Here is a 26,440-nt window from a genome sequence, read left to right on the forward strand (position 1 = left end):
AAAAAGGAACAAACACCACATGAAAGAATTTCAAAAACACTATGGTAAGGAGAAAAAAAACTGACACAAAAGTGTCTATGTATGATTCCACTTATACAAAGTTCTAGAACAAGTAAAACTAATCCAGGATGATAAAAGTAAGAGTGGTTACTTCAGGATTGACTGGATGGACACAAAGAAATTTTCTGAGGTTACAGTAATTTTTTTTTAATCTTAATAGAAACATAGGTTACGTGGATATATGCATTTGTCAATATGACACATAAGATCTGCATTTCAATTATGGAATTATACATCAATCTTTTTAAGCAAAGAAAGAAAATGGATTTGATACAGGATTGCTTAAACACTGCACTATTGGAAACACTGAGAAGTCCAGTTCTTTTTTTTTTTTTTTTTAAGATTATTTATTTATTTGAGAGTGAGCGAGAGAGAGAACATGAGCGGGGTGGAGGGGCAGGGGGAGAGAGAAAAGCAGACTCCCCACTGAGAAGGGAGCCCGACGTAGGGCCCGATCCCAGGACCTCAGCTGAAGGCAGACGCTTAACTGACTGAGCCACCCAGGCTTCCCTGAGAAGTCCAGCTCTGCCATGCATCCATACACACTCATAGCAGATGGCAACACAGTTCAGCAAAAGAAGTCCATACAATGGAAATGTTACAAAGCCCTGGTTTTGCTGACTCTAGACCGGTTCAGGACAGCATGCTGAAGCTCAGTATCTGCTCCACCTTGGTACCTCCCATCAAGATGAGAGCGCTTATGTGGCAGTACTGTGGAAAGTTAAAATACTGTAGGATGATGGATAAATGGGTAAAGACTTCCTCTTCTGTGATTCTCCAGGGCCTATACCTTCAAACTTCTCTGGGAGTCGGGACTGTGACTTAGAAACGACATTTCCAACACCTGTTTTGCCCTGTGAGAAAGCACTTCTACTGACTCACTACTATACAACTCTCCAACGTACCTCAGAAAACTTTTCTCTCAGGCTTGCCCACTTAGAAAACGGAACCACTGTCACTACTTTAAATTATTACCACTAACAAGAAGGGGGAAGGAGGGGATCAAAGAAGGTTTAAAACAAAACAAAACAAAACAGCATTCAGATCACCTGTCTGGGGACTACACGAACTGGCAAAAAAGCTTTAATACCAGAAACTTCCAAAGCATGCTGCATCCTTGCTTCCTAGCCATCTCCTGTCTCCAACAGGGAGCTTCACAAGGCAACAACCATGACAGCCTTTCACAGAAGCAATTAAAGAGCAGTTACTCCTGCCTCCAGGGACACAGAACAAGGCTATCTATCAGGTTTCACTATCATCCTCAGGCTCCCATGGGCAGGGCTGTACCAACCAGGTTCCCACTGGCCACCCTTGGGAAGGGCATGGGGGTAGGACGAGAGTCCCCAAAGTCCAAGGAGCCCTGGAACAAGGAGACCAATCCTAGTTACCAATTTTTTAGGATTGACAAAGTGATACTAAGAGCTAGTCATTCAGTCCTTCGTTCTCTGGTCTTCCTTGATACCCCAGTGGCATCAGCAAAAAACACCCAGTTTGCTTACCTCTCGTTGGATCGTATCATGTAGTCAGTAAATTCATGGTCTCCCTTGATCACCTCCAAGGGGACCACAAGGTTGACGTCAGAATCAGTGTTCTGCAGCTGGTTGAGTTTAATATTAACTGAGAAGAGGTAATCCCGCACGTCATCTATGCCCACCTTCAGGCCCTTGCATACCACATACCTGGCAGAAGATACCCTGTCAGTCCACCGAGCAAGGGCTTCTCCCCCACATTCCTCCTCCCCAGTTCTTTGCTGAGTCATAAAGCTAAACAGTCTTAAGTCCATGCACAAAGAACAGCACACACAGACTCTGCTGCAAAACCTCAGTTCAATTCTTTCCTTTTTATGTTGGGCTATATTTCTACCCTCTGTAGCAGTGGTTCCCAACTGGCCTGTGCCAGGCTGGCTGCATCACCATCACTAGGGAGTCTGTTCAATTATAGACTTAATAGACTCTACAGGAATGGGGCCCAGAAACCCGTGTTTTTAACAAGCCACGTAGCAATTCAGACTGGCCACATCTTCTCTCACATCATGCAGGAGCACTGCATACTGTGTCTCAAATGGGATGCCAACAGTGCCCTCTGGGTGGCGGCCCCCTTGCCCTTGCCCAGCCCATGTCCCTCAAGGTGCCCCTTCTTCCGGTCATCTTCTCCTTCCTGGACCAAGCCAAGGATCCCCCACCGAAGTGTGAAGAATAAGGCTTGTGGAGAAGGAGGCAGAGGCTGTAAGTGGCATACCACAGAACCTTAAGGATCCAAATCCTAACTCCTACTGGCTCTAACTATATCCTTAAAATCAGGGTTTTAATGTAGCTTGAGTAGTTATGCCAGAGAGGTGCATCAGCATGTGGTGTTCTAACATGCAGTCAACTAGTCTGATTAAACCGGAGAGGAAGGCCTCACCTCTCTGAGTTGGCAGGACGGCTGGTGATCGGCTTAAAGAGACACACTCGTTCGAAGCAGCAGTAGAGCAGGTAGATGAGCCCCACACTAAATGGGGTGAATAGGTCAAAGGTTTTACAGATGAAGTGACCCCCTAGATTAGAGCAAAAACACCAACAGCAGTCAGTGGGTTCTATCCCAGGAGGCAGTAAGGTAATCTCAGGGAGTAAGTGTGACAAAGCCAAGAACCCACCACCTGGGCCCATTAAAAGAGGCAATTTAAGGGGAAGACTCAGCTTTAGAGGGGACTTTGGGGATTTTACAGCACTTACTTCCCTGAATTCCTCATTTAGCCTCATTGAGTCACCTGATATAAGCAGTTTTTTTGTTTGTTTTACTCCCAAGCCCTGTACATGCTCTTGCCCAACAGGGCCTCTAATGAGTCCTAGGCTGTGCAGACAGCTGAGGAAGTGTCACCTGTTCGGACAACAGACAGCGCCATGAGGAACTGACAGAGCAGCAGCTGCTTGCTGAGGATCTCCTGCAGGTTCTCCTGCCCCTCCACTGAGAAACCCTGAAATGAGAGGATAAGACTCGGAGCGGGAAAGAGACATGATGAGGACTTCATTCTTCCCTACCCCATCTTCACTGAGATGTCTTCAAGTGTTTTCATTGACTTCCACCATCTGACTGATAGACACAGAGCTCAGCATTTCAATTATTTTGGCATGGTCACAAGGCGCCTCCTGGGTGAAGCTAGCACTAGGACCCAGGCGTCGCAAGTAGAACAGTGCCTTTCTTCTGCTTCATCGCTCCCAGGGGATAGAACCAAGTCTATTTTTCCAAGGAGATGGTCCAAAAACTTGCAAAACCCATGCGGCAATCCAGGGGAAGAGTAAGGGAGGACAGAGGCAAAATACTGGCTGGTCACAGGCCAACTACCAGATAGGAAACAGAATGCCCTGGTCAGTCCAAGAGCCAGGGAGTGGTGCGACTACTCTGCTTGGGCTTACTCAGCCACTGTGCTGATCACTGAACAGGCCCTAGTATGGTGACAGGAGAAAACTTAGCACTACTCTGACACTCACAGTAATCTTTCTTTCTCTGCTGACCAAAACCCCCTTCCTGTCTCAAGACCACGGAGCCTCTCCCTCCAGCTGTCAGGGTCTCTGGCCAGGGTGTCTGTTCAAAGAATGTGCCTTGCTATTCCTGGAGTGGTCTCCCTCCCTGTGAGATGCTGGCAGGGAGCAGAGAGCCAAGCTCACACAGAAGTACAGGAGGCCAGCGGCTGGAGGAAGGAGGAGAGGAGAGTTGTTTACCGGCTATAGAGTTCCAATTTCACAAAAAGGAAAAAAGCAGGGAAATCTGTTTCACAAAAATGTGAACATACTTAGCACTACTGAACTGTACACTTAAAAATGGCTGAGATGGTACACTGTATGTGTTTTTTATCACAGTAATTTTTTTAAAAAGTAAAGGAGGCTGACCTCTGTTCAGCTGGCTCCAGCCAGACCAGGTCTCCCTCACTCAGTCCTACAAAGGTAATAGCTAAACGACTCAGAATCCAAAATTATTTAGCAATGTCCTCCAGATTTATAATGTTTCTCAAAATGCATGTCTATTTGTAGAGTCAATCAAAAAAAAAAAAAAAGCCCAAGTCACCGGTCTACATTGCCTAAGCAGAGAGACAACCCTCGAGTTTGCACTCTGGCTGCCACATGGCACCAACTGCCTCCCAAGCACTATCAGGCCCCCACATCTGCTCAGCGGGAGCAGCCCCTCCCTCTTTATCCCCCAAGCCTGTGTCTCTGTTATTCCCTGCCGTGTACAATGCTTTGGTGAGCCAGGGCATCTTCAGATCCTATGCTGGCATCCTGCCCGTTCCTTCACCTTTCCATGTGGTTACTGCTTGAGAAGCCACCCAAGGAGCTCTGAGGCTCTTCTCAATTCTAGCCATGTGACCCTGGAGCAATTGCCACATTCTCTGTCCTTCCTCTTAGAGTAAGTGGTGGCTCACTGCAGAAAAGACTACCTGCAGCATCAGATTTCTAGGTGAAGAAGCTACAGCGGAAGGCCCTCTGTACCTCAAACAGCTGCCCAAAAAAACAAGGCTCCCTGAATATTCACTTCAGCCCAACCACTGACAGAGCCTCCTGTGGGTTCCCCCGAGCTGCTGCCTTTGGTTATGTAGTCATCTGTCAGCCATCCAGAGGCTTAGGGGTGTAAGGACAGCCTCTACCAGGAGCTGCACCCAGGTGACAAATGATGGAAATGTTCTTCCCCATCAGTTTTGCCTGGTCCATCTTGGTCATGGTTCTCCCCTACCATCTCTCACAGCCAACCAAGGCCTCTGAGAAAGTGAGCCAAGAATCCACTTGCTCCAAGCAAAGATGTCCACAACATTACAACATGGACAAAGGAATCATTGAAAATATGTGCAAAAAGAATAAAAACATACATCATACATCCCTACTATCTGAATAGTGAACCACCACCGTCTGGGGCAGCAAAAGACCAAATAAAACAAAACAAGCCTTTAACGTGATAAATCCCTAAAGCATCACCCTATGGAGAGAATATCACCTACCCCATCGGCCATCAGAAAGTGGACACCCTTGCGATCTGTGTTATCCAGGACGAAATTCCGAAAAGCAGTGATGTTCTCCGGGCGGGTAATATCTCCATCTCCATCGATCCCACCCTCACCTGGCAGGACGTAAGAGTCACATTTAGCTCATCCACCCTGTGCATCCCAGGAGCTGGGACACAAGCTCTCTGGGGCTGTGAACACAGGTTTTCCTTGAGGACCAGGAGAAAAGGCCCTGTAAGGAGCAATTCACTGCAGGATCTATCCTGCAAAGCTGCCTTGCAGTGATGGACCAAGAGGCAAAAACAGGGCCCTGCTGTAATAAAGCAGAATTCAAAATGAGTTGTCCAGCTAAGAGTCATCAAATGAAACAGAGGGCCTTCCTCTTCAAGACTGAAGTTATGTTTAAAGCACCTACATTTAGAAACCAATATCACTTTTTAAATAAGAACTGTTACGAAAGAACTTGGGATTTGCTGCCAAATCACAGCAATCAAGAAAGAGTGGAGGGGACTGTTGCGGGGCTGCTGAGCTGTCTGTTACCCAGTGCATCCCACACCCGGTACATGGTGCCGGAGATGGGCATGGGGTTTGTATTTGTTAATAACTCTACCGATTCTCAGCCGGAGACCAGGCAGTTTCATTATCTCCTGTCACCACAAGAGAAGAAAAGAGGATTTAATATGGTTTTGATGAGAGTTTTGTCTAGTGCAGTGTTTAACCTGCATCCTACAAGCGTGGGGTAAAAAAAGACAGTCTAGAGGGAACCAAGACCTTCACGACATGGACTGGAAACCCCAGGCTGAGAGACCCAGTAAAGAAAACATGCCCAGTGGATAACTGCCTCTGACCTAGAGTCCCCACAGAGGATGGTCTCTCATCGCCCCCAGTACCCTCCTCCTCTATGTCCCTACCATAGTAGGGTTCGAAGAGCTCACTGGAGGCCGAGTAGAAGTCCTCCAGTTTGAAGTCATTAGGGCCCTTCAGAGTCATTCCGAAGCCCTTCGCGTGCCACTTCTTCCTCCACAGCACGTACTCTGAGAAACCACCTGGGCCTGCGCAGACGTCAGCAAAGTACAGAAGCTCAGCTTCCCGGTCCTTTACCAGTGGTTTCTGTAAAGGCAAGTGGAGGACAAGGGAGGAAGGGAAAAAGTCTGGCTCAATGGGGAACAGGAAGGAGAATGCAGGGGGAGTAAAACGAGCCTTTCAGCAAGCACAGTGCAGAGCTCCTGCCGGGGCCACAACACCCAGAATAGGTATCCTCCGTGGTCCCCACCCTCTGGAGTTACCCATCCCCACCTCAAAACACCCCTGCTGCCTTCAACCATAGGGCCCGGCTCAGACTCCTAATAAAAGCATCTTACTAGGAATCTGAGTATGCATTTTTATTTCTCAGAGTCTTTTCCTTACCATATCCTGCCTTTCAAGAGTCCCACTGAGCAGAATAGATGCTGTATTCCCCACTTACAGACAGGGACAAAAAGACACCAAGACACAAAGCAACCTGTTCACAGCCTGTGTGCAACAAAGCTAAATCGGAATCCAGTCAGCCTGACTGCCAGACTCAGGTCTTCCTGCCCGAAGCCTGAGGGGCTCTACCACCTCCCTCCCAGGCACAGGGCCTACCTACCTTTCCAAACCGCAGCCCCTTGCTCCCCTTCTCCCCTTCCTTCTTGGCTCTCCCTATTTTTTTTCCAATTAACTTTTTATTTTGGAATAATTTTAGATTTACAGAAAACCTGCAAAGACAGAGTTCTCATATGTTCTTCATCCAGATTCCAATTTTGTTAACATCTTACATGGCCATTTGTCAAAACTAAGAAACGAACATTGATACATTAACTAAATTAGACTTGATTCAGGTTTTGTTACTCTTTGTTCTGTTCTAGAATACAATCCAAGCTACCACAGTGCACTGAGTCTCCTCCTCTTTTGCACTCCCTTCCCCTGCCTTTGCCCCTCTCTTAGCCAGGTGCATGGGGTGGCAGTGTAGAGCTAGAGGCTGACAAGGAGAGGGCGAAGGAGACCCTGGTGTGCAGCCTCCAGGCAACCCCAGAGTACCCGCCCACCTCAGAAGTAACTAAATTACAATAATCATTGAATTTTTACTGGATTATAAATTTGGTCACTCCGGTACCTTTTAACTCTTAATCTGAAATTTACGCTGAACCCAGCACTGGCCCATACTGTGTTTCTCTTTTATACACCTGGTCAAAAAGGGTGAATTCTACTTGTCCCGACCTGGCTCCAAGGCAGAGGGGATATACCGTCTGCACTGGTAACAAGAGGTTGAGCTCTAGAACAGGTGACTACAGAGGACCCTGAGGAACATCCAGTGAGAAGGAGCTTAGGCAGCTCAGCCTTCCCTCTCCATAGGTTTGTCATGGCTGAGTACTCGTCCAGAGTTCTGCAACTGCTAGATAAAGATCAGAAAGCTTTAGGGGAAATAGTTTTAAGAAAGAAATGGAAAATACTAATGTTCACAATCTAATCACTTCCTGGGTGAAAAGGGCCCTGCTCTGATGATAGCTATCCAGCTTTATCAAAACAGTGAAGAACTCTCTGGAGAAACTGACTTTAGCTAAAAATAAACTTCCATCATCCTATGACAAGCCCACCCAGGCATGCTGAGATATATCAGTTCTTTCTCTTCTTCTCCACCAATCTAGCCCAGTATTCTTTGTTCCTGAGCCATCAATTATTCATATTTTTGGATTATATTCATTTGCACACAAAAAAAGACCTAATGGCATTTGCTGAGAACATTATGTAGCATTTTCTAGGCAGCACAGTGGTAATGAGGCAAGGGTCACAAGTTTAAGGCCTGCACACACTGGAAAAGAGGAAAAATAACGTTCCTTACCACTGGCCATGCCTAGCCCCAGGCTTTCCCAGCGAGATGCTGGCCCAGAAGAAGACTGGGCAAAGGAAGGAAAATGAATCAATGAAAGAATCTCACCTCCAAAAAGAGGGCATAAGTATGATCTCATTCTTTGATTTCAAGACATGTGGCCCTCACAGGTCATGGCCAGAAGGTCTTTTCATAGAAAGGACAGCTGGAGGAGTTCTCACCTCTGCCACTTACTGGCTGTGCAGTGAAGGGCAGCATACAATTTACGCCTTTAAGCTTGAGCTCCCTCAACTGTAAATTGGGACTAATGTAGGTTCTCAAGACTATTGTGGGATTGAAGTATCATATGTCAAAGATGTTTAAAAACTATAAATACTAAACAAACAAGATGATACAACATCCAACTGGATCAACTTCCTTAGAGTCAAAACTCTTGTCCTTTTCCATCACCTCATGCAGTACCCCAAGCTCAGTGGGCACTTTTTAAGTGCTAATTTCCTCTAAGATACCACCACAACTCAAAGATCCACATTCAGTTTTTGATTCCTGTAAGGCTTCACAGACAACTTTTACTTACCTCAGCAATATCCCCAGGCACACAAAGCCCGCACATAATGTTACGGTTTATTATATGCTAGCACATACCCAAAGAATCTAAACTCCCTTCTTTCCCTTGTCTCTTCCAATTCTTGTTTACAATTTGTTTCCCCACCTAGTCTCTTTTCTCCTTTTACCACAACCCACAGAACCAGAATGCCAGTGAAAAACCTCATAATCCCCTCTGCCACCCACCTCCAATCTCCCCACACCTGCCCAAGCTTCAAGTTCTCCATGTTCTTATTCTAAAATTTGCCTGATCCAAGAACCACTGAGACCCTAGCAAACTCGGGTGTATGTCTGAGCCTTCAGCCATTCCCATCTCTGCTCACCTAAAAAACACACCAAGCCTGCTGGGCTTGGCTGGCACTCAGGTCCTCAGGGGAAAAGAGAGAAGAAAACACTAGGGATGGAGAGAAATCACTTTTTATAGTGGAGTGCAGAGAAATATCTCTGAAAGGGCAATTCTCCATGGCTACTAACAATCAGTTCAGGTCAAGAAGGTGCCTGAAGTGTTACAAACACAGCTACCTTTTCCTATGTAACTAACATCTCCACCCTTGGCCTGAATGGTACAACCTGGTGCCTCCTTCACTTTCCTGACAGCAAAAGACAACCAGATCCCAGCTGCTGGAGGTGTTTACATTCAAGAGCCCAAAATGATGCTGTGACTTCCTAGCAGCTTGACAGAGCTCCTCTGCCAGGCAGGGGTTTAAAGGAAATCATTTGGAGCTAAGAAAATTAAACCAACATTATATCAACCTAATTTTCTCCAGATGCTAATTCCAAGAGCCCTTTTGTGCTGCCTGCTGGTCCTAGAAAACAGGGAGGGAGACCTGGGGGAGAGAAATGAGTACAGGCTGGAGGGGTCCAATGCCAGTTTTGCCAGCATGGAGGGGAGCAGTTAGGGAGGTGGAACTGAAACATTACAGAACTTGGAAAATAAGTTCCTCTAGCAGGTGGATAATCAGGGGGCCTAGTGGAAGGAGAGTGAGTGAAGCAGAAACAGGTTTGGGTACAGCTGGCTCCTGACCCTTCACTGTCAAAGAGAACTAACTTTCTGGGACTGAGTAAAAGTGCTTTGAAACCTTGAAGGGAATGCTAGAATGAAACGTCCTTTTTTCTTTCTCTATCATTATGGTGTGTCTGTGTTCAGAGGAATGAGATGTAGCAGAGTAGAAAATCATTTTGCTCTACCACTTCTTGAGAAGGACCAAAATCTAATAATTATGATCCCACAGAAAGCTGGTTCAGAAAGGCAGAAAGGGAAGTGGCCACATCTGAAATCACAGATCTCAGAACTGGAACAGATCTTAAGGGCCTCTGGTCCTCCCCCAACCCTCTGACACGTTAGTAGGGCTAATTTCAGGGATGAGGCAGCTGAGGCCCAAAGAAGGGATGAACTTAAGATGTAAGTGCTGTACTTCCTGCCCCACAACCCCTCACTGAACAACACAGCCTAGATTTTCAGACAGGATACTGATATTAAATAGACCAGTGAAAGGACCCAGGTGCCTACATTTCATTCAATACTCATATCACATTTCCTTCTCATACCAGCCACAGCACCCAAATCAGATGATGTCACAAGTTTGAATTTGGAAAACAGGTTCACTGTAATAACCACATACTCACCCTGGCAGCAACTGGCCTCCACAGAAAGGCTTTACAAACATCCCCACCCTGCACCCTCGCCAGTTCTCGAATCCACCAGAACGTCCAGAACCTAAGTGCCACGGGGGAAGGGATCACATCTATCTCATTCAAAATTATATTCCTGGTGCCTGGCACGTGGTAGGAGCTGGATAAATACAAGTTTAATGGATGCAGGAGAAGGGCCCACGCTCTATCTCATATCTCCCCCTCCCTGCTCCCTAGGCCTACAGATGTCACAACTGCTGATTTTGCCCAGAAATGTCCCTTTCCACTGCTGCAAGCCCTACCCTCCTCCACCTGGGGTGAGCAGCAGGATCTGCAGAGTTGGGGGCTATAATTCTGGGCCTGAAGCCCTAGAGACAACTGCTTACTGGAGCATCCCTGGGACCATAGGAAGCACCATGGGACCTAATTTGAGAAGCTCAAAGCAAAGTCTCTCTCATACAGCAGGAATATTCTCCTCGCATTGCACAAATGGCAATTTCTGGGCCACTGAAGCGTAAGCCCATTTAGCACTATGAATTCAGACAAAGAATCTTGTTCTCACCCCACAAGAGTCCCGTGGATTTGTAAACATGCGATCAAACACAAAATCCATGTTAGCCATCTTCATTGCCGCCCTGAAATAAAGATGGAAAAACACAATTCAATACACCAGATGTATGGAAAGCTGAGGCTCAGACAAAAAGGTAGAACAGTGCATGTCAGGGGAGGGGAGAGGTGGGGAATGTCAGTAAACCTGTTTAGGAAGAAGACCCCTCGGATCATCTCGTAGGGATTGGCGCGGGTCCGAGCTCGCCGCATCTCCTCCCCATCCAGGACATCGAACACACTCTGCACAAAGAGAATCAGAACCTCGAGGTGAGCATCACCCTCCAGGATGGGACAGGGGACTTAAGAGCTTGAGGAGCCCAAATCAGCCCTGGGAGAGCTACAATACTGCTGCATCCCAGCTCTGAAGTGACCAGTTGGGTGACCCTAGACAAATTGCTCAATCTCTCTGACCCTCAACTACCTCACCTGTGAAGTGGTAAAAAATAAATAAATAAATAAATAAATAAATAAATGGCACAGAGCCACCTGTTGGCATCACAAATCCTCAGAGCAAATCTGTCTCTCCACTCCAGCAGCAACTTTCCAAGGGACCAGAGTACTGATATTAAGGCTCACTCAGAAAGAGGGCAAAGCAAACCAAGACCAGTGTTTTGTGATGGCACCTACCCACACAGTAGGGATCCCTTTTCCCTTCTCCAATTTTCTCCCTGAGAAAAAAAAAGCCCCACTTCACCTGAGTTCCAGTCACCTTAAGGATATTCCCAACCCTCTGCCTGCAAAAAAAATTAATTTGGTGAGGCTGGACTGAGGCTTCTTCTCCAACCCATTTCTTCCTCAGAGCTTCCCTGGCTCATCCCGCCCTGGGCAATGTACTTCCTGACACAAACTCACGCCAAAAGCTATCAAGGAGAGACTAACATTTGCCCAGTGTGTTAGGAGCTTCACACTATCCCATTTAATTCTCACAACAATCCCAGGAAGTATTTTCTCCCCATTTTACAGATGAGGAACTCAAATTCAGAGCAGCTAAAGCAACTGGCCCAAGGTCACACAGCAAGAAAGTTACAAAACGAGGATGTGACTTCAGGTCTATCTGACACTAAAGAATGATTCCAAACCTTTCACTACGCCAGGCCCCCTCAGGACCGTGATGAACCGACCCACTGAGGTTAAGTGGAGCCTTTCCTGGCTACTGACCACAGGGACAGCACAACACCACAAGGCCCCAGGAAAAAGGACACATTGGAGAAATGCAGCAAGCCACACATCTCACATTTCTGAGAAAAATCTTAGCTAAACTTCAGCGCCCCCAACCACCAACCAATTCAAAAGAACTAGAAGAGCCCGGCACATGCCCTCACACAAGGTTTTCCAGCCCAGCTCTAGCCACAGGCCTTACCTTACACTGCAACACACTGTGAAGCAGCTCTTCCCCACAAAACTCTGTCTCATCTTCAATAACCATCTTTCTCTACAGAAAGAAGAAAATAATTGATAATGACCACGTATGATTGCAGTTGGGGGAATGAAGGGAGAAACGAGGGTTCTAAGTGAGTAGAGCAAGAAGAGGCTTGAGTCTCTGCCAAGAACATCAATCCCTGAGGGGCGGGAAAGAGAAAATCCTAAATCCCTCTGGCTATACTCCAGATGGCTGTGAGATGAAGCAGCCCCCTGGGTGCTCTGACTAGAGCACCATATGGATACAAGACTCATGAATGCTGAGGCTGAGAAAAGCAAACAGGAAGGAAACATTCAAGCTGTCTGCCCCCAAAGCATGGAGGCAGAAGGATGGAGACTGCCCTAAATGACAGAAACCTGTCCTTCAACCAGGAAGCCTCTTGATCTGTGAGGGCTACAACTGTAGGACACCAGGCACTGACCTGGTAGCATCAGAGATAACAAGGGCTCAAGAGACCCTCACAGGGGTGTCAAATCCAACCTCATGGCTGAGTGAGGCTATCTCTAAACAAATGATGTTCAAATTTGGGTGTTCTCAAGTTTTACATATTTCAAAACCACTGAGGAACCCAAAGAGCTTTTGTTTATGTGGGGGATATATACATATCAACATTTATTATTAGAAACTGAGACCATTTTTATTTATTCAGTGTAAAAGAACGCATTATGTTAACATAAACAACATTTTTATGAAAAATAACTGTATTTCCCCAAAAGACTTTTAATGAGAAGAGTGGCACTGTTTTTCATTTTTATAAACCTCTTACTATCTGGCTTAACATAAGATGGCTAGAATCTCCTCTCTGCATTTGCATTCAACTGGTTGTGATACAGTCTCTGAAAGACTCCCCTGGACACTTGTGACAGAATGAGTGAAAAAAAGCAAATAACTTTCCAGTACCATTATGAAAATAACTTTGACCCTGGAGAGCCCCTGAAAGGGTCTTGGGAGACCCCTAGGGGTTCCACACTTTGAGAACTGCTCTCTAGACCATACTGATTTGGTAGCTATGTACTTTATTCTTAAGTTTTCCAGAAGGAGATTAAACAAATTCCCTCTGTAACAACTCCCTCATTATTTTCTGAGGACAGGGACAGTGTCTTTTCATCTACCTGGAACAGTGCCCAGCAGTGACCAGAATATACACAAATGTATAATAAGCTACTCTAAAAAGCATCCATGAGGAAGACAGAAGTTATGCATTTTGTGCTGCCTTGCAAGTGAAATGACTAGGAAAAAAAAACCCTGTCACATCTCCCAGGAGCATATCTGTAAAGCCCTTGACACACCATCTTGACAAAACTTTATTCTTGCCAGAATGGTCAGATTCACATTTTTCTTAAACTATGAGTATACATACACACACACTGGACTCAAGAAGAAAAGTCAGGAGGTAAGTGCCAAGAATTCAGGGTACATTTTCCTGAAATCCTACCTTTCCCACAACCATCCAATCGCTCATTTCCTGAGTGTCAGGAATTTCAGTGGTACATTCTGGAAACCATGACACCTGCTCACAGGCACTGGGCTACAAACAAAAAAGAGGCAAGTCAGTCAGGGAAGATGGCCCCTCAGGGCTATGCCCCGACTTGCAAGGGCTTCCCCAAAACAATCAAAAGGGACACAGACAGATGGAAGGGCCTGGGAAGCTGAGGCCAAATGTGCTGGTCAGACATGAGAACTGAGCCAGGATACTGAAGGTTAATTTTGGAAGGCCAGATACAGTTCTAGTTTGAATCTTCAGCAACTTCCCAAACTTCAAAGTTTCTTTCATTTGTTCCAATATTATTTCATAAATAGGTACTGTGGGCTAAGTACTCAGAATGCAGTTAAAAACACATGGCCCTTGACCCAGGGGCCTACAATCAGAGCACTGGGCACACAGAGAAGTAGACACAGGATATAAGTCTATGAAAAGGTAATTATACCAGGAAGACCCAATGGCAATGAGTCTCACCTCCTGATGCCTTTCAAAGTGTTATTCACAAATAGGATTCCTTGCCTATTCATTCCCAGAGCAGAAACTGGCATCTCAACAGTGCTTTCTCTTAATTTTTGAATTCCATTACACATTAGAAATACCTGCAGTCTCTTTTTTTTTAAAGACTTTATTTATTGTTAAGTAATCTCTACACCCAACATGGAGCTCAAACTCACAACCCTGAGATCAAGAGTTGTATGCTCCACCAACTTAGCTAGCCAAGCACCCCTCTGCTGTTCTTTTAAAAAGTACTGATAACAAGGCCTCACCCTCAGAGTATATGACTCTGTCAGTCTAAGGCAGAAACTGGGTATAATCACATTTTTTAGAAGACCCCAGATGATTCTAATGTGCAGCCAGGACTATGTTCACTGAGCTAGAGACATGGATTATAAAACCTAAACAGGTGGCTAACCTGCATGGCAGCTCTACACCCTGCCTCCCAAGCAAGTGTGGAGAAGAGATTCACCATTGCAAATTGAAGCAATGTGATTAAAGGTAATATTACATGCTCTGAAAGGCATAAAATGGTAACACAATGCAAGGTCTTGAGGGCAAGCCAACCATCAACAAGAGAAAAAGTTTAAAACTTTACAGAAGCCCTTTTGTCAATGAACCTGGCAGTGAATCATGGCTGCCCCCACCCCCCGCCCTCAGTCAAATCCATCACCTTTAACCACTTATAAATGGTTATAAGTTATAAACTCTATGGGGAAGAAAGCTCATGTACACTTGGGATGTCCCTTTGGAGAGAATAAGCAGACTCAATCTCCCCATAGAAGCGTGAAAATCAAAAGCAAAAATGGACTGCAAAGTGGACTCTGTCTGAAGGGTCAAACCTTGCACTCTAAAATCCTGCATTGCAGAAGCCACCAGGCACTTCCTCTGCAGTGACTCCAGGACTGGACAGTCACCTGAGGCGACCCAGACTCATCTCCCTTGAAGTGGATACCAACTAATAGTTAAGCCAAACTCTTAACCAAGAAATAGGGCATCTTTTGTAGGTGAAAAACTGATTCACGGTAAATGATAATTAGGAGAGCCTTGCCTCAAAAAGGGATTTCAATAGCCTGTCTCCATTAAAAGTAGAGATTTTATGGGTGAATTTGAGATTTTGAGTTTAGCTAAGTTAATTCTAATTCTGCCCCACTATGAGGATCAGGACTCTTTACTGGTTTTCATACAAATGAGGACATGAAAAGCACCATGAATTTCTGAGGTAAAAACCAATTACAAATATTTACCCTATTCTGCACTGTCTCATCTGCTATTCTGCTGGTCTCGACTCCCCACAACTACAAGGCAACACAGCAGGACCACCCCCAGAAGCCATTAGCTCCTGGCTTGTCAGCATCTTACTCTGAAGCCTTATTAGGCTTTTATCGTGTACAATTCACGGGAGTTCTTTCCTGAACTGGAACATCAGAGAGACAAATAAAATATCAGTTCTCCAGAGTTCACAGCACATGTGAAGCTCAACTACACCAGTTACGTAGAAGACGAGACATTTGTGTTCTATTTTCTCTAGTTTCAACTCTATTATAACGGCAATATTTCATTATTTTTAGTTGTTTCATTATACCTACTTTGAATCCTCTGTGAAATAAGCTAGGATACATAAATGAATAAAAATAAAATCTCAACATCATCTGTGTCATGAAAAAGGATAGGAGTCTCTTTTGGTAGTTGGGGTTAAAACAAACTGGTATCCAAGCAGATAAGCAGACTAAACCCAACAGGAAAGCTATACAGTACAAACACCTACATAGAGTTGGGGTGCCATAAATCTGTAGAGGTGCAGGACATTAGAGGGCACCTAATCCAGTCATTCACCCAATGGGAGAGCGGGTCCTCATTCAACCCCTTTGAAGCCTTTCAGCAGAGGGAACTCATTACCTTGTGAGGTACCTTAGCCACTAGTGGAAAAGTGTATCTATTTATTAAAGTTCTTTGTGGAGCCAAACTCTGCCTTCCAGCATCTTCTACCCACTGGTCTTTAATAGAAAACAAATCCACACCCTAGCATATCTCCCCCAGAATCTTTCTCCCGTTTCCATTCCAGACATCCGCACTACCTTCCATGTAAAAACTCAGTTCCAATTCCCACTGCCTCTGGAGACTTCTAGTTTGTTAACATGGCTACTTAAACCATGCATACGAAAACACAAGTTGGCTTTCCTGTCTCCTCCTCCCCTCACCAGTTACCTCTGGCTCATCTCGCCAGTCCACATTCAGCTCTTGATCAAAGCCTTGCAGTGTCAGACCCAAGCCTCTTCGACCTTTCTGATTAGAGGCCTCAACGATGTCCTTCCGACCCTGGCTGTATTTACCCAATCCTTCACCTTCCCTGAAGCCCATCTTGGCCTGAAAAAGAGACAAAATAGAGCATTTATATAAATAAACAGATAATAATGGAGCACTTATATAAATGAATATTTACTCAGCCCCTACCATGTGTCAGATATTATGCTAAAGTCTGAGAAACAGAGGAGTAAGGCCGGAAGTTTTCCATCTAGCCTAATGAAGAAAATAAGCTTAAGTAAGTAACTGCAGTTTAACTGTGGGCCCAGTGGCTATCTACTCTGGAGGTGAAAGTCTAGGGCAACCAGAAGTTGGACAAATGAGAAGGCACCTCATAGCTGTAATTAAAAGCACCAAGAGCACTTAATGAACCTCACTGGACATCTGCACAACTACCCTTCCAGTTAATTTGTCTGATTAAATGAAAGGTAGATCTAGAATTGAGTTGATAAAGAGAACATAATTTACAATGGAACTGCTTTAAGCAGCAACTCTACCTTATCCTCAGCCACTCAAATAACCTTATTAGGTAAAGACAATGGGGGCTTGAAGGAGCCCACTTAATCAAGATATTAACTGAAAACTCACTTCATGTAAAATTGAGGTATGGACCCATAAGTACCATAAGATACTGGACAGGAACTTTCTTTTTTCTTTTTCTTTTTTTTTTGAGGTGGGGTTGGGGAGAGGGAGAGAGAGAATCCCAAGCAGGCTCCATGCGCAGCACAGAGCCCAATGTGGGGCTCAATCTCACGACCCTGAGATCATAACCTGAGCTGAAACCAAGAGTCAGACACTTAACTGACTGAGCCACCCAGGCGCCCTGGGAACATTTTTTTAAATGTCACAACTGTCCATAAGCTCATACTAAACTCTAGAGTCACTGGGCCCAGTTATATACCCCCCAAATCAGAGACCCAAATCCCAAACCCCAAGGATCCTTGTCTAATAAAATAACTCCAATCCTAAGAAAATGTAATCCCCCCTTGAAGGTCTATATTCCCTTTTGAAGGGGCATTACCAACTCAAGAGCTGGACAGAATTCCTATAGTAGCCACAAATCTCTCCCCAGGTCAAAAAGGCTGACTGAGGGGTACCCTCTCTTTCTTTGCCCCCTTCCCTCCCACTCTCTCTAATAAATAAATAAATCTTTAAAAACAAAAACAAAAAAAAAGGCAGAGTCACAAACCTCCCCACTGTCCACTTAGCCCAAAATTTATGGCCCCCAAACTAGAATCCTCTGACCTCAGAAGTGGCAGTTCTCATTCTTAAATGAATCCAAAAGAAAATGGAGGAGTTAAATACCTAGAATATTAAAGCTAGCCAGAAAGCAAACTTGGATTTCCCTAACCTTTGTGCACTTACACTGAAGTTTGATCAGGAAAGCGAGCAGGTCTTCCTAGTCACTTTCCTCCTTCTGGTATATCAATGGGGCACAGAAGTTGGGAAGGAAAACTGGACCTTCTTTTCAAAGTCATATAAAAGATTGTACTACTCTCATTTATTTTGGGCACCCAGGAGTGAGCAGCATTTTAGTCACTTCTCTTGAGATCATTCACTAGAGCAAAAACTCACATCATGAAGCATCTTTACCCAACTACACATGTCCATGTGTAGGGAGGTACGTTCACATGTACTCATGGTAAGTTTTCATTACGAAGGAGACCAAAGGGTGATCCAGCTCTGGACAGGACAGGACAAGCAGGCCTGCACAGCCACTTCCCATGGATGATTCAGATGTGACAGATACTTCTATTAAGGGGACCACACACTCTACTAAATTTCAGTAGCTGGAAAGCAGAGGTAAAACTCATGCCATAGCTTTTCTTCTTTTCACACCAATACATTTTCCCTTCTCTTATTCTGCTGGTGGAGCTTTAGAAACCCAACCGAAGCACTGACATACCATAAGCTTCTGGGAGACACTATTATACATGGAATAGCGAGAAGAAGTTCCCTCCACAAGTGAGTCTGCTTTGAATGCATCGTCAAAAGAGTCAGAACTATGTTGCTTCCCCTCAGTCTCACTGTCAGACCCACTTAGGCTCGTGGTAGATGCTGGAAAAGAAAAAAAAAGAAAATGCTCAGATGAGTTTAGGGCACCAAGTATCCTCAAGAAGTCCAAGTTTCATTTATTCAACTAGTGTGTTCAGTATATGCATTACATACATCAACTTCATTAAATAACCCAGGGTTAAATGTATTCTCTACCTCTTACTATGTTATCTTGGGCAAGTCACCGAAAGTTCCTAACGGTACTTGACACACGATGGGAGCTCAAAATATCAGGTGTCCTTTCCCATCCTTTCAATTTTTCTCCTATAAAACCGAGATGGTAATACCTACCTCATGGGTTTGTATGAAAATAAAATAATGTGTTTGAAAGTACACTGTCAAATATAAAATGTATTTATTGAAGATATGATTGTTATTTCTGCTGCTTATTATTTGAACATCAACATCCAAACATGGATACCTAGCTCCATTTTCAACAATTCTATCATGGGACTAACCATTTCTGATTGTTTAATCTCCTAGTTTCTTTTGTTTTCACAGTCCTTCAAACTTACAGGTAAGAGGGCTGTTCTATAGCACTGCCCCAAAGAAGAGCTCGCTCACAGATGAGCTATGACATTTTATAGGAGTAATTGTTCTCTTTCCATCACCACCCTGCCCTACACACTAAACTATCTGCGTTGATGAGTCAAAGCCTGGGCTTGTGGGAGGTGTTGAGGAAAGGCAGCCGTGTAAAACAATTCTTCAGAGATCATGATGGTCACAATTCAGGTATTCAGAACTTGCAATGACATCATAATTCTAAAGCCTATCTGCACTGATCCGTCCACTTCCCCATGGGAACACAAACTTGTTCAGGGTTAACATTTGAGAAAAACAAAATGCTCTTCCCTAGCCCCCCAGGCCCAATTCTCCCTCACACTATGCTCCAGGGGCAGCAGCACCAGCAGCACAGCACCCATCACAAATGCCATCCCACTGGCCAGGGTCACTCCTGGGGAGCGGGAACTGTGTCCCACTCAACTTCCCATCTCCAACACCTGGATTGAGTCTTCCCATTTAATAAAACTTAAGTACTCACTAGAGTGAATTTTAAAAAACTTTTAAGTCTTGATTGATGGCCTTAATATATTAATTACTAAATACATTTGTTTATAGAATGAGGCAAGTACAAAGTAATCTAGGAGTTGTAACATACTTAAATTTTCCTTTCAGCAGTTTCATATAGAAAACTTGAAAATAGTAATACCCATAGGACAAAATTTGCACTATTACCAAAAATAGCTTCAAGTCTCATTCAGGTATATTTAACTTGGTTCCAGTGTTAAAACTTTGACAAAGACAGTTTTAAATAAAGCTGCTTTATAACCTGGTGCCATTAAAAAAAAAAAATTTAAGTCTTTACACTTTTTAAAAAAAGGTTAAACAACAACAAAGAGTTTAAGCATGAGTATGAAATGCCTATATCTTAATAGAGAATTGGGCCTTCCTAGGACTATTATTTAAGAACTCCCATTCCCCCACCCCTCCGGCCAGTAGGCTGAAACAGGACATCTATCAGACCTGTCAAGAGAACAAAACACTGGTATTGTTTAATTGATCAGACAACAACTTTGGCTCAGGACATGTTCTATAAAAGGTCCATGCTATATACAATGGGGCACTCTCCTAAAGAAATAATCCTACCCTCAGAGAGTTTAAAAATCAGATATCTAAGGTCCAGGTTGAAAACGGTGGTGGCAGCTGGGTCCTGGGTTTCTGGGCTGCTAGGTCAGTCTGGGGCACAGCTGGGGCAGTCCACGTTGAGTGACACCACAGCAATGAGGAGGGTTCAGCTCAGATGTGGAAGGCCCTCTCCTACTTCATAGCGCATCCTGGTGTGGGAATATAATGAATGTCATCCTGAAGTCACATCACGGAGAGCACGGAGAACCCCAAGTTCGTCGCCTACCCCCATCTCTGCAACAGGTCCAAGCCCTTTCCCTGGGGAGATGGTAGTCACACTGTATTCCATAACTCACATGAATCCACTTCCAACCACCTATGAAAATGAATAAAGAGAACCTAGAACACTACCCACAGCACTGGTTTGGATCATGACTCTGCAGGAGGACCAGAAAAGTATATGGGACCTCAAGCTTACCTTCTTTACTTGTGTCAAATGATAACCAGTATATTGATCTTCCATCCTTTTGTTTATGGCAGGAGATGGCTTAAATCAATAACTTAGATTGGTCCATGAAAAAAAAAATTAAAATAATAAAAATTTTAAAAAACAAAAATCAGATAGCTAAAATAAATATGCATTTTTTTCTTTTAGGGATATAACATTTTGCAGAAGAAAGAAAAGGCCTATGACATGTTTGAAAAAATTAGAATAAACTTAAAACCAACATTCTGGCTCCTAAGCAGTTAGCAAGGAGAAATGTTGGCTGAGAATATCCCTATATGAGAGACACCAAATCTACCCCTACCTCTTTTTTTTTTTATATACTTTATTTATTTGAGAGAAAGAGCACAAGCAACGTGGGGGGGGGTGCAGACAAGCAGACTCCCCACTGAGCAAGGACCCCGATGTGGGGCTCGATCCCAGGACCCTGGGATCATGACCTGAGCAGAAGACAGATGCTTAACTGACTGAGCCACCCAGGCAACTGTACCCCTTCCTTTTAGGAAGCTATCCAATTCCCTCAATAAGGACCTGACTTGCTTACATAGACCAACGCAGCACACGTCACAGAGTGCCAGAGAGTGCCACTCAGAAGGAAAGACCCAGAACATTAACATAAGAGTAACCATGGAAACTGTGAGGTGAGGTTATATTTATTTTCTGTTTTGCACTTTTCTGCATTTTCTGTGTGAGAAATAAGATTCATTTGAAATAAAATTCATTTGAAAATTAGAGTAAAAAAATAAAGCTATAAAGAAATAAAGTACCCTTCCTTGAGAATTTGGTTCCTTTCCAGACCAAGCTTGAGAGGACAGCAGATCTAAGGGGAAAGACTTCTCAAGTGGCTCAAGTCTAACCCTGGGTCTCTCATCTATTATTTCACATGCAGGGGAAAGAGACACACTCTACAAGAGAGGGCCCACATGCTAAAGAACCGTGCTTCCAAAGGTGCAGCTTCTCTTCACTCAGGCGCTTCCATGCCTTCAATCTGTACTGACTGCTACAGAAAGAGGGGGTACCAGGAATGTGGGTGGCTTCCTGGGCACAGCCCTAAAGTTTCTTTCTGTGTAACCCAGGGATTTGGGGTCCAGACTAACCACAAGCTACAATGTTAGATCAGTTATTATTCCTTTCACCAGCTTTCTGGGGATTCATAGGTCAACCTACGAAAAGGTTAGGAAAACCTGGTATCCTTATTAAAGGAGAGTGTGCCCTTGGTCCAGCTCTAGGTGGAGTTGCCAGGCTGTCAGCTTTGCTTGAGGACCCAGCCGTGGGCACTCATCAATGGTATGAGCATCATTCCTCGGCATGCACGGTACAAACCACCCTCAGATCTCAAACAGAAATCTTTTGTTTTCTTTGTCTTCATACCATTCTTGGACCAAAATGACAGGGGGAACCAAATTTGGGTGGAGGGCTCATTAGGCAAATTAGTGGTGACTCTGGTGCAAAATACCAGCACCAGACTCTGGGACAGAGATTGTTCCACTCCATTCCCCTTCCCTAGGTGCTACCCAGTGTACATGTGTATACAGGTTCTGAGAGTGAGGTCAATGGAAGCTAAAATACCATCCTACTAAGCATTTCTTTGTGAGATCAAGAAGTGTGCTGGATAAGCCTTATTTCCCTTTTATTTCATGTGGTATTTAAGACCAATTCTTAGCCTGACATGATTTAAAACAAAGTTGCCTAGACTAGTCCTGATGCCCACAGCCAGCCACAGCCACTGCCCATTTTCACACCCGGGCCTTTGGGGCCACACTTTTCAGATGGAAAGGACACAACTGTCATGGCTGCAGCAGTAACTAAAGGGGACATTTCGTCTCCCAAGACTGATAAGAATTCAGCAAACACTGAGCAGACAATTTTGTAATGAAGATATAAATTAACAGGAGTAATAGGTCAGTCTATTAAAATGATTCATTTCATTAAGAACTTGCCAAAGCTGGGTGGCATTCTCATTTACCTCTCCAGGAGCTCCCCTTCTAAAACCTAACAGAGAGCCCAAAACATTATTTAGAGTTTTCATTTAAGATTTCCTTTCCACCTGATAGAAATCATTACTCTTAAGTCATTTTTAAAGATGAAAAGTTCAAAATTTTTCACATAGCAACAGAACAGCAAGGCAAAATTTTTTACATGGCAACAGTAGGGCAAACATGCCAAGATTAAAAATGACAGTGACAGCACATACAGAGAGGCAGCTCCAACCACTAATGGCCAAGGTGAGCAGCACACAGGTAGAGAGGAATAAATTATGGATTTTAATAAATACCACACATCCTGCTTAACAACTGCTGTGGAATATACTCATTCCTGTTTAAAGACTCAATATCTCCTTCATGCCAGACAAATGGTAACTCGTTAGAGCAATTTAAACAGATACCGATAAAGGAAGTTTTTGATTAAGGTCATGAATCTGGGCTGACAGGAAAGCAATGGTGTTTCAGGGAGAATAGCCTATTTAGGGAAGAATTAAACCTGGTGGAGGGGAAGGCGCTACTAGTGTGGTGCCTGCAAAAGGGCCTGGCAACTTCCAAAGCAACATGCTGTGGGAGGACCAGGAGTCCACGCTGGATACACAGCTAAGGAGAAAAGGAAATGGTCTTGGGAGTCTAGACCACAGTTTCCCTGAGAGAAACAACCAGAAAGAACAAAATGACCTCTATCTGCCCCTTTTTACTTCAAAAGGTTGTTATTTAATAGCAAATTTCCGAGAGTTGATTTAGGCTTAAAAATGCCTTCAAAATACTCTTAAAATACTCAAAAGAACACATGATGCCACAGCGGCCATTACAACAACATTCCTTTTTTTCTTTACTCTGGTCAAATGTCAATCTCTGACCTGGCAATGCACTTACCTTGTCAATAAAGTAAAATAAACAAACTGATTAAACTAAACAGATCTATTAATGAGTCATCACACTGATCTAGTAGAGAAAGCACAAATAAGGCCCAGAAAGACAGAAATAGTAACTACTATTTTTTTGTTTTTCTATTTGTACCCTAAAGAGCATTTTTCAATCATCTGTTCAACAGTACATCCAGGTAGAAGTGGTTGAAACAAAAGGAAACACATTTGCTTTAATGCAATGACTGGACTAGGAAAGCTGCATATAAATCTCAGCAGATACACAGCTTCTGGTGAGACAGTAAATTACCAGGGCACACTGTCCAGGGGACGCCTAAGAAAAGCCAATTCAGGGGGCACCTGGGTGGCTCAGTCGGTTAAGCATCTGCCTTCAGCTCAGGTCAGGATCCCAGGGTCCTAGGATCAAGCCCAGCATCGGGCTCTCTGCTCAGCGGGGTGTCTGCTTCTCTCTCTCCCTCCGCCCCTCTACCCCTCCCCGCCAGCTCGTGTGCTCCTCTCTCAAATAAATAAAATTTTTTAAAAAAAGAAAGAAAAGCCAATTCAGAACAGAGATGATATAAATGCTAAGTAAGTACTTAATGAAATGATCTTCTGTAGAATAGAGGAGGGATAAGCAAAATGAAAGAGGTGAAGAATTTTAAGCTTCTTGGAAAAGATACTGTTGCCTTTTTTTTTTAAGATTTTTTATTTATTTGACAGAGAGAGAGTCAACGAGAGAGGGAATACAAGCGGGGGAGTGGGAGAGGGAGAAACAAGCCTCCTGCTGAGCAGGGAGCCCGATGCAGGGCTCCATCCCAGGACCCTGGGATCATGACCTGAGCTGAAGGCAGAAGCTCAAAGACTGAGCCACCCAGGCGCCCCCTACTATTGCCTTCTATCAATTCTATTCAGTAAATACTTATTGAGCATTTATTCCATGCCAGGTATGGGATGAGGGGGAGTGGCACAGAGAGCAATCTTGCTGATGAAGACACCAGACTCCAGCCCTCAGTTTTTATGACAACAAAAAAGCTAAAATAAGCTAAAACAGGGAAATCTAGCAATGTTTATTTGCCACTGCCTCCTGCCTCATTTTCAGAAAAAGAAAAAGGACCAGGGGCGCCTGGGTGGCTCAGTGGGTTTAGTGTCCAACTCTTGATTTCAGCTTAGGTCATGATCTCAGGGTCATGAGATCAAGCCCCATGTTGGGCTCTGCGTGGAGCCTGCTTAAGAGTCTCTCTCTCCCTCTGCCCCTCCCTCCCTCTTTCTTTCATTCCCTCTAAAAAAAGAAAAGTACCAAGTGGCATATTGCCAAATGAATGCAAGGTATTGGCCATTTAGATTTCCATTCTGTACACACAACAGCATAGTCAATCCTAACTGAATCACATGGTGCTACTTCCAGAAAAGGTTAAAGCTATTTGGTATAATTAAGGGAAATGTGGCGGGGGGGGGGGGACAATCTCAATTCAGTCAATTTTAAAAACTTGAAATTTAAATCAGACTGGTTCCCTTAAAAGATCCTTAACCATATGTCTCCCTCTACCTGTCAGTTACCCTCTCTTTACCCCAAGAAGATGCCCCCTGAGATCCACTTAGAACTAGATACCTCCAGCACCTGAGTACATTTATTCTCCCAGACATGCTCTCCCTTTTTCCCTTATAGGCCATCTCTCCCAATACACCAGAGCTCTACCTAAGGAGACTCTACCTTCACCAAGCTGCTCAAATCCCAGGTGAAAAGCAAAACTCCCTTTCTTTAACAGTCCCTAGAACCAGCCACTATGTTTTTGCCTTCCCACTTAGGAAACTCAATTACATACAGCCTTTCTCAGCTATCCTGGAATCCACTGTGACAACTTTAAAGGCACTCATATCTCCACACACAAGGTTATGAGAGTCTCTTATTCAGCCGGGACCACAGCTGCACCAAATGCTTCAGCTGTACTGCCTGTCAAGCTTCTCCTTTCTGAACGAGCTTCTCAGTGCAACTGATGAGTACCTGCCCTTCAATTAGCCTACCACTTGTAAACCATATTTCCTACCACTCTCAAAGGATGCTTCACACCTTTCAGTCACCCATCTGTTGCCAAATTTCATTCCAATTGACCAGTGATCCAGCAAAGGCTCCAAAATGCATGCTGGTGTACCGGGTTGAATAGTGTCCCTCCAAAAAGCTATGTCCACTCAGCACCAGGGAACATGATGTTTGGAAATATGGTCTTTTTGCAGATGTAATCAAATTAAAATCATGTAATACTAGATTAGGGTGGGCCCTGATTCAATGACTGATTGCCCTTTTAAGAAAAGGAAAATTTGCAACAGACGACACACAGAGGAAAGACAAGAGGCAAAGACTGGAGTTATGCTGTTATAAACCAAGAACACCAAGGATTGCCAGCAACCACCAGAAGCTAGAAGAGGCAAGGAAGGATTCTTCGCAAGAGCCTTCAGAGGGAGCATGGCTCTGCTGACACCTGGACTTCAGACATGTAGCCTCCAGAGCTATGGAGAATAAATTTCTGTTGTTTTAAGCCACCCAGTTTGTGGTACTTTGCTCCAGCAGCCCTAGGAAATAAATACAGCTGGCAAGTCAAGGTAAATGCAAATGAAGCTGCTTCTAATTGCTTAGTATTTGAAGCAAGCTCCTAGGCATTCTACAATTTCTTTCACAGAAAGGCACCTATGGACACTGTGTACATCCATAACCCTAAAAAACAGGCAAATCAAACTGTTAGTTCCAACTAGATCAGTGAAATCTTTTGAGCTTAATGTCAACAGTGAACACAGGGATGCTCCAATTCATTTGGGTGTTTCTGATCACAACAGTTGAGGGAATTGAGAAAACAGAATGCAAAAACCTGAGGGGAATTAGGCCAGAACACTGCAGCAAAGAGCCCATCCCCTGTGAAAGAGCCCCAGGATCATTAACAGCAATTAAGAGCACAGGACACTCAGGGCTCACCACTACTTC

The 26,440-nt window shown here is 44.3% G+C and overlaps 1 protein-coding gene across 2 annotated transcripts in view; it reads right to left on the reverse strand.

The window, feature by feature from the left end:
* CMTR1 (cap methyltransferase 1) overlaps nucleotides 1-26,440 on the reverse strand; it is a 48,102-nt gene that overhangs the window by 19,101 nt on the left and 2,561 nt on the right. For both annotated transcript variants that reach the window (XM_027602439.2, XM_027602440.2), the window contains 11 exons: nucleotides 18,336-18,487; nucleotides 16,334-16,492; nucleotides 13,583-13,675; nucleotides 12,088-12,159; nucleotides 10,873-10,967; nucleotides 10,681-10,753; nucleotides 5,944-6,142; nucleotides 5,030-5,148; nucleotides 2,920-3,016; nucleotides 2,464-2,596; nucleotides 1,560-1,739 (listed from right to left, as the gene is read on the reverse strand). In XM_027602439.2, the coding sequence (XP_027458240.1) occupies nucleotides 1,560-1,739; nucleotides 2,464-2,596; nucleotides 2,920-3,016; nucleotides 5,030-5,148; nucleotides 5,944-6,142; nucleotides 10,681-10,753; nucleotides 10,873-10,967; nucleotides 12,088-12,159; nucleotides 13,583-13,675; nucleotides 16,334-16,492; nucleotides 18,336-18,487 (1,372 nt within the window). The remainder of the gene's footprint in view (nucleotides 1-1,559; nucleotides 1,740-2,463; nucleotides 2,597-2,919; nucleotides 3,017-5,029; nucleotides 5,149-5,943; nucleotides 6,143-10,680; nucleotides 10,754-10,872; nucleotides 10,968-12,087; nucleotides 12,160-13,582; nucleotides 13,676-16,333; nucleotides 16,493-18,335; nucleotides 18,488-26,440) is intronic.

This window comes from Zalophus californianus, chromosome 7, assembly GCF_009762305.2.
Source record: "Zalophus californianus isolate mZalCal1 chromosome 7, mZalCal1.pri.v2, whole genome shotgun sequence".
Taxonomy (NCBI): domain Eukaryota; kingdom Metazoa; phylum Chordata; class Mammalia; order Carnivora; family Otariidae; genus Zalophus; species Zalophus californianus.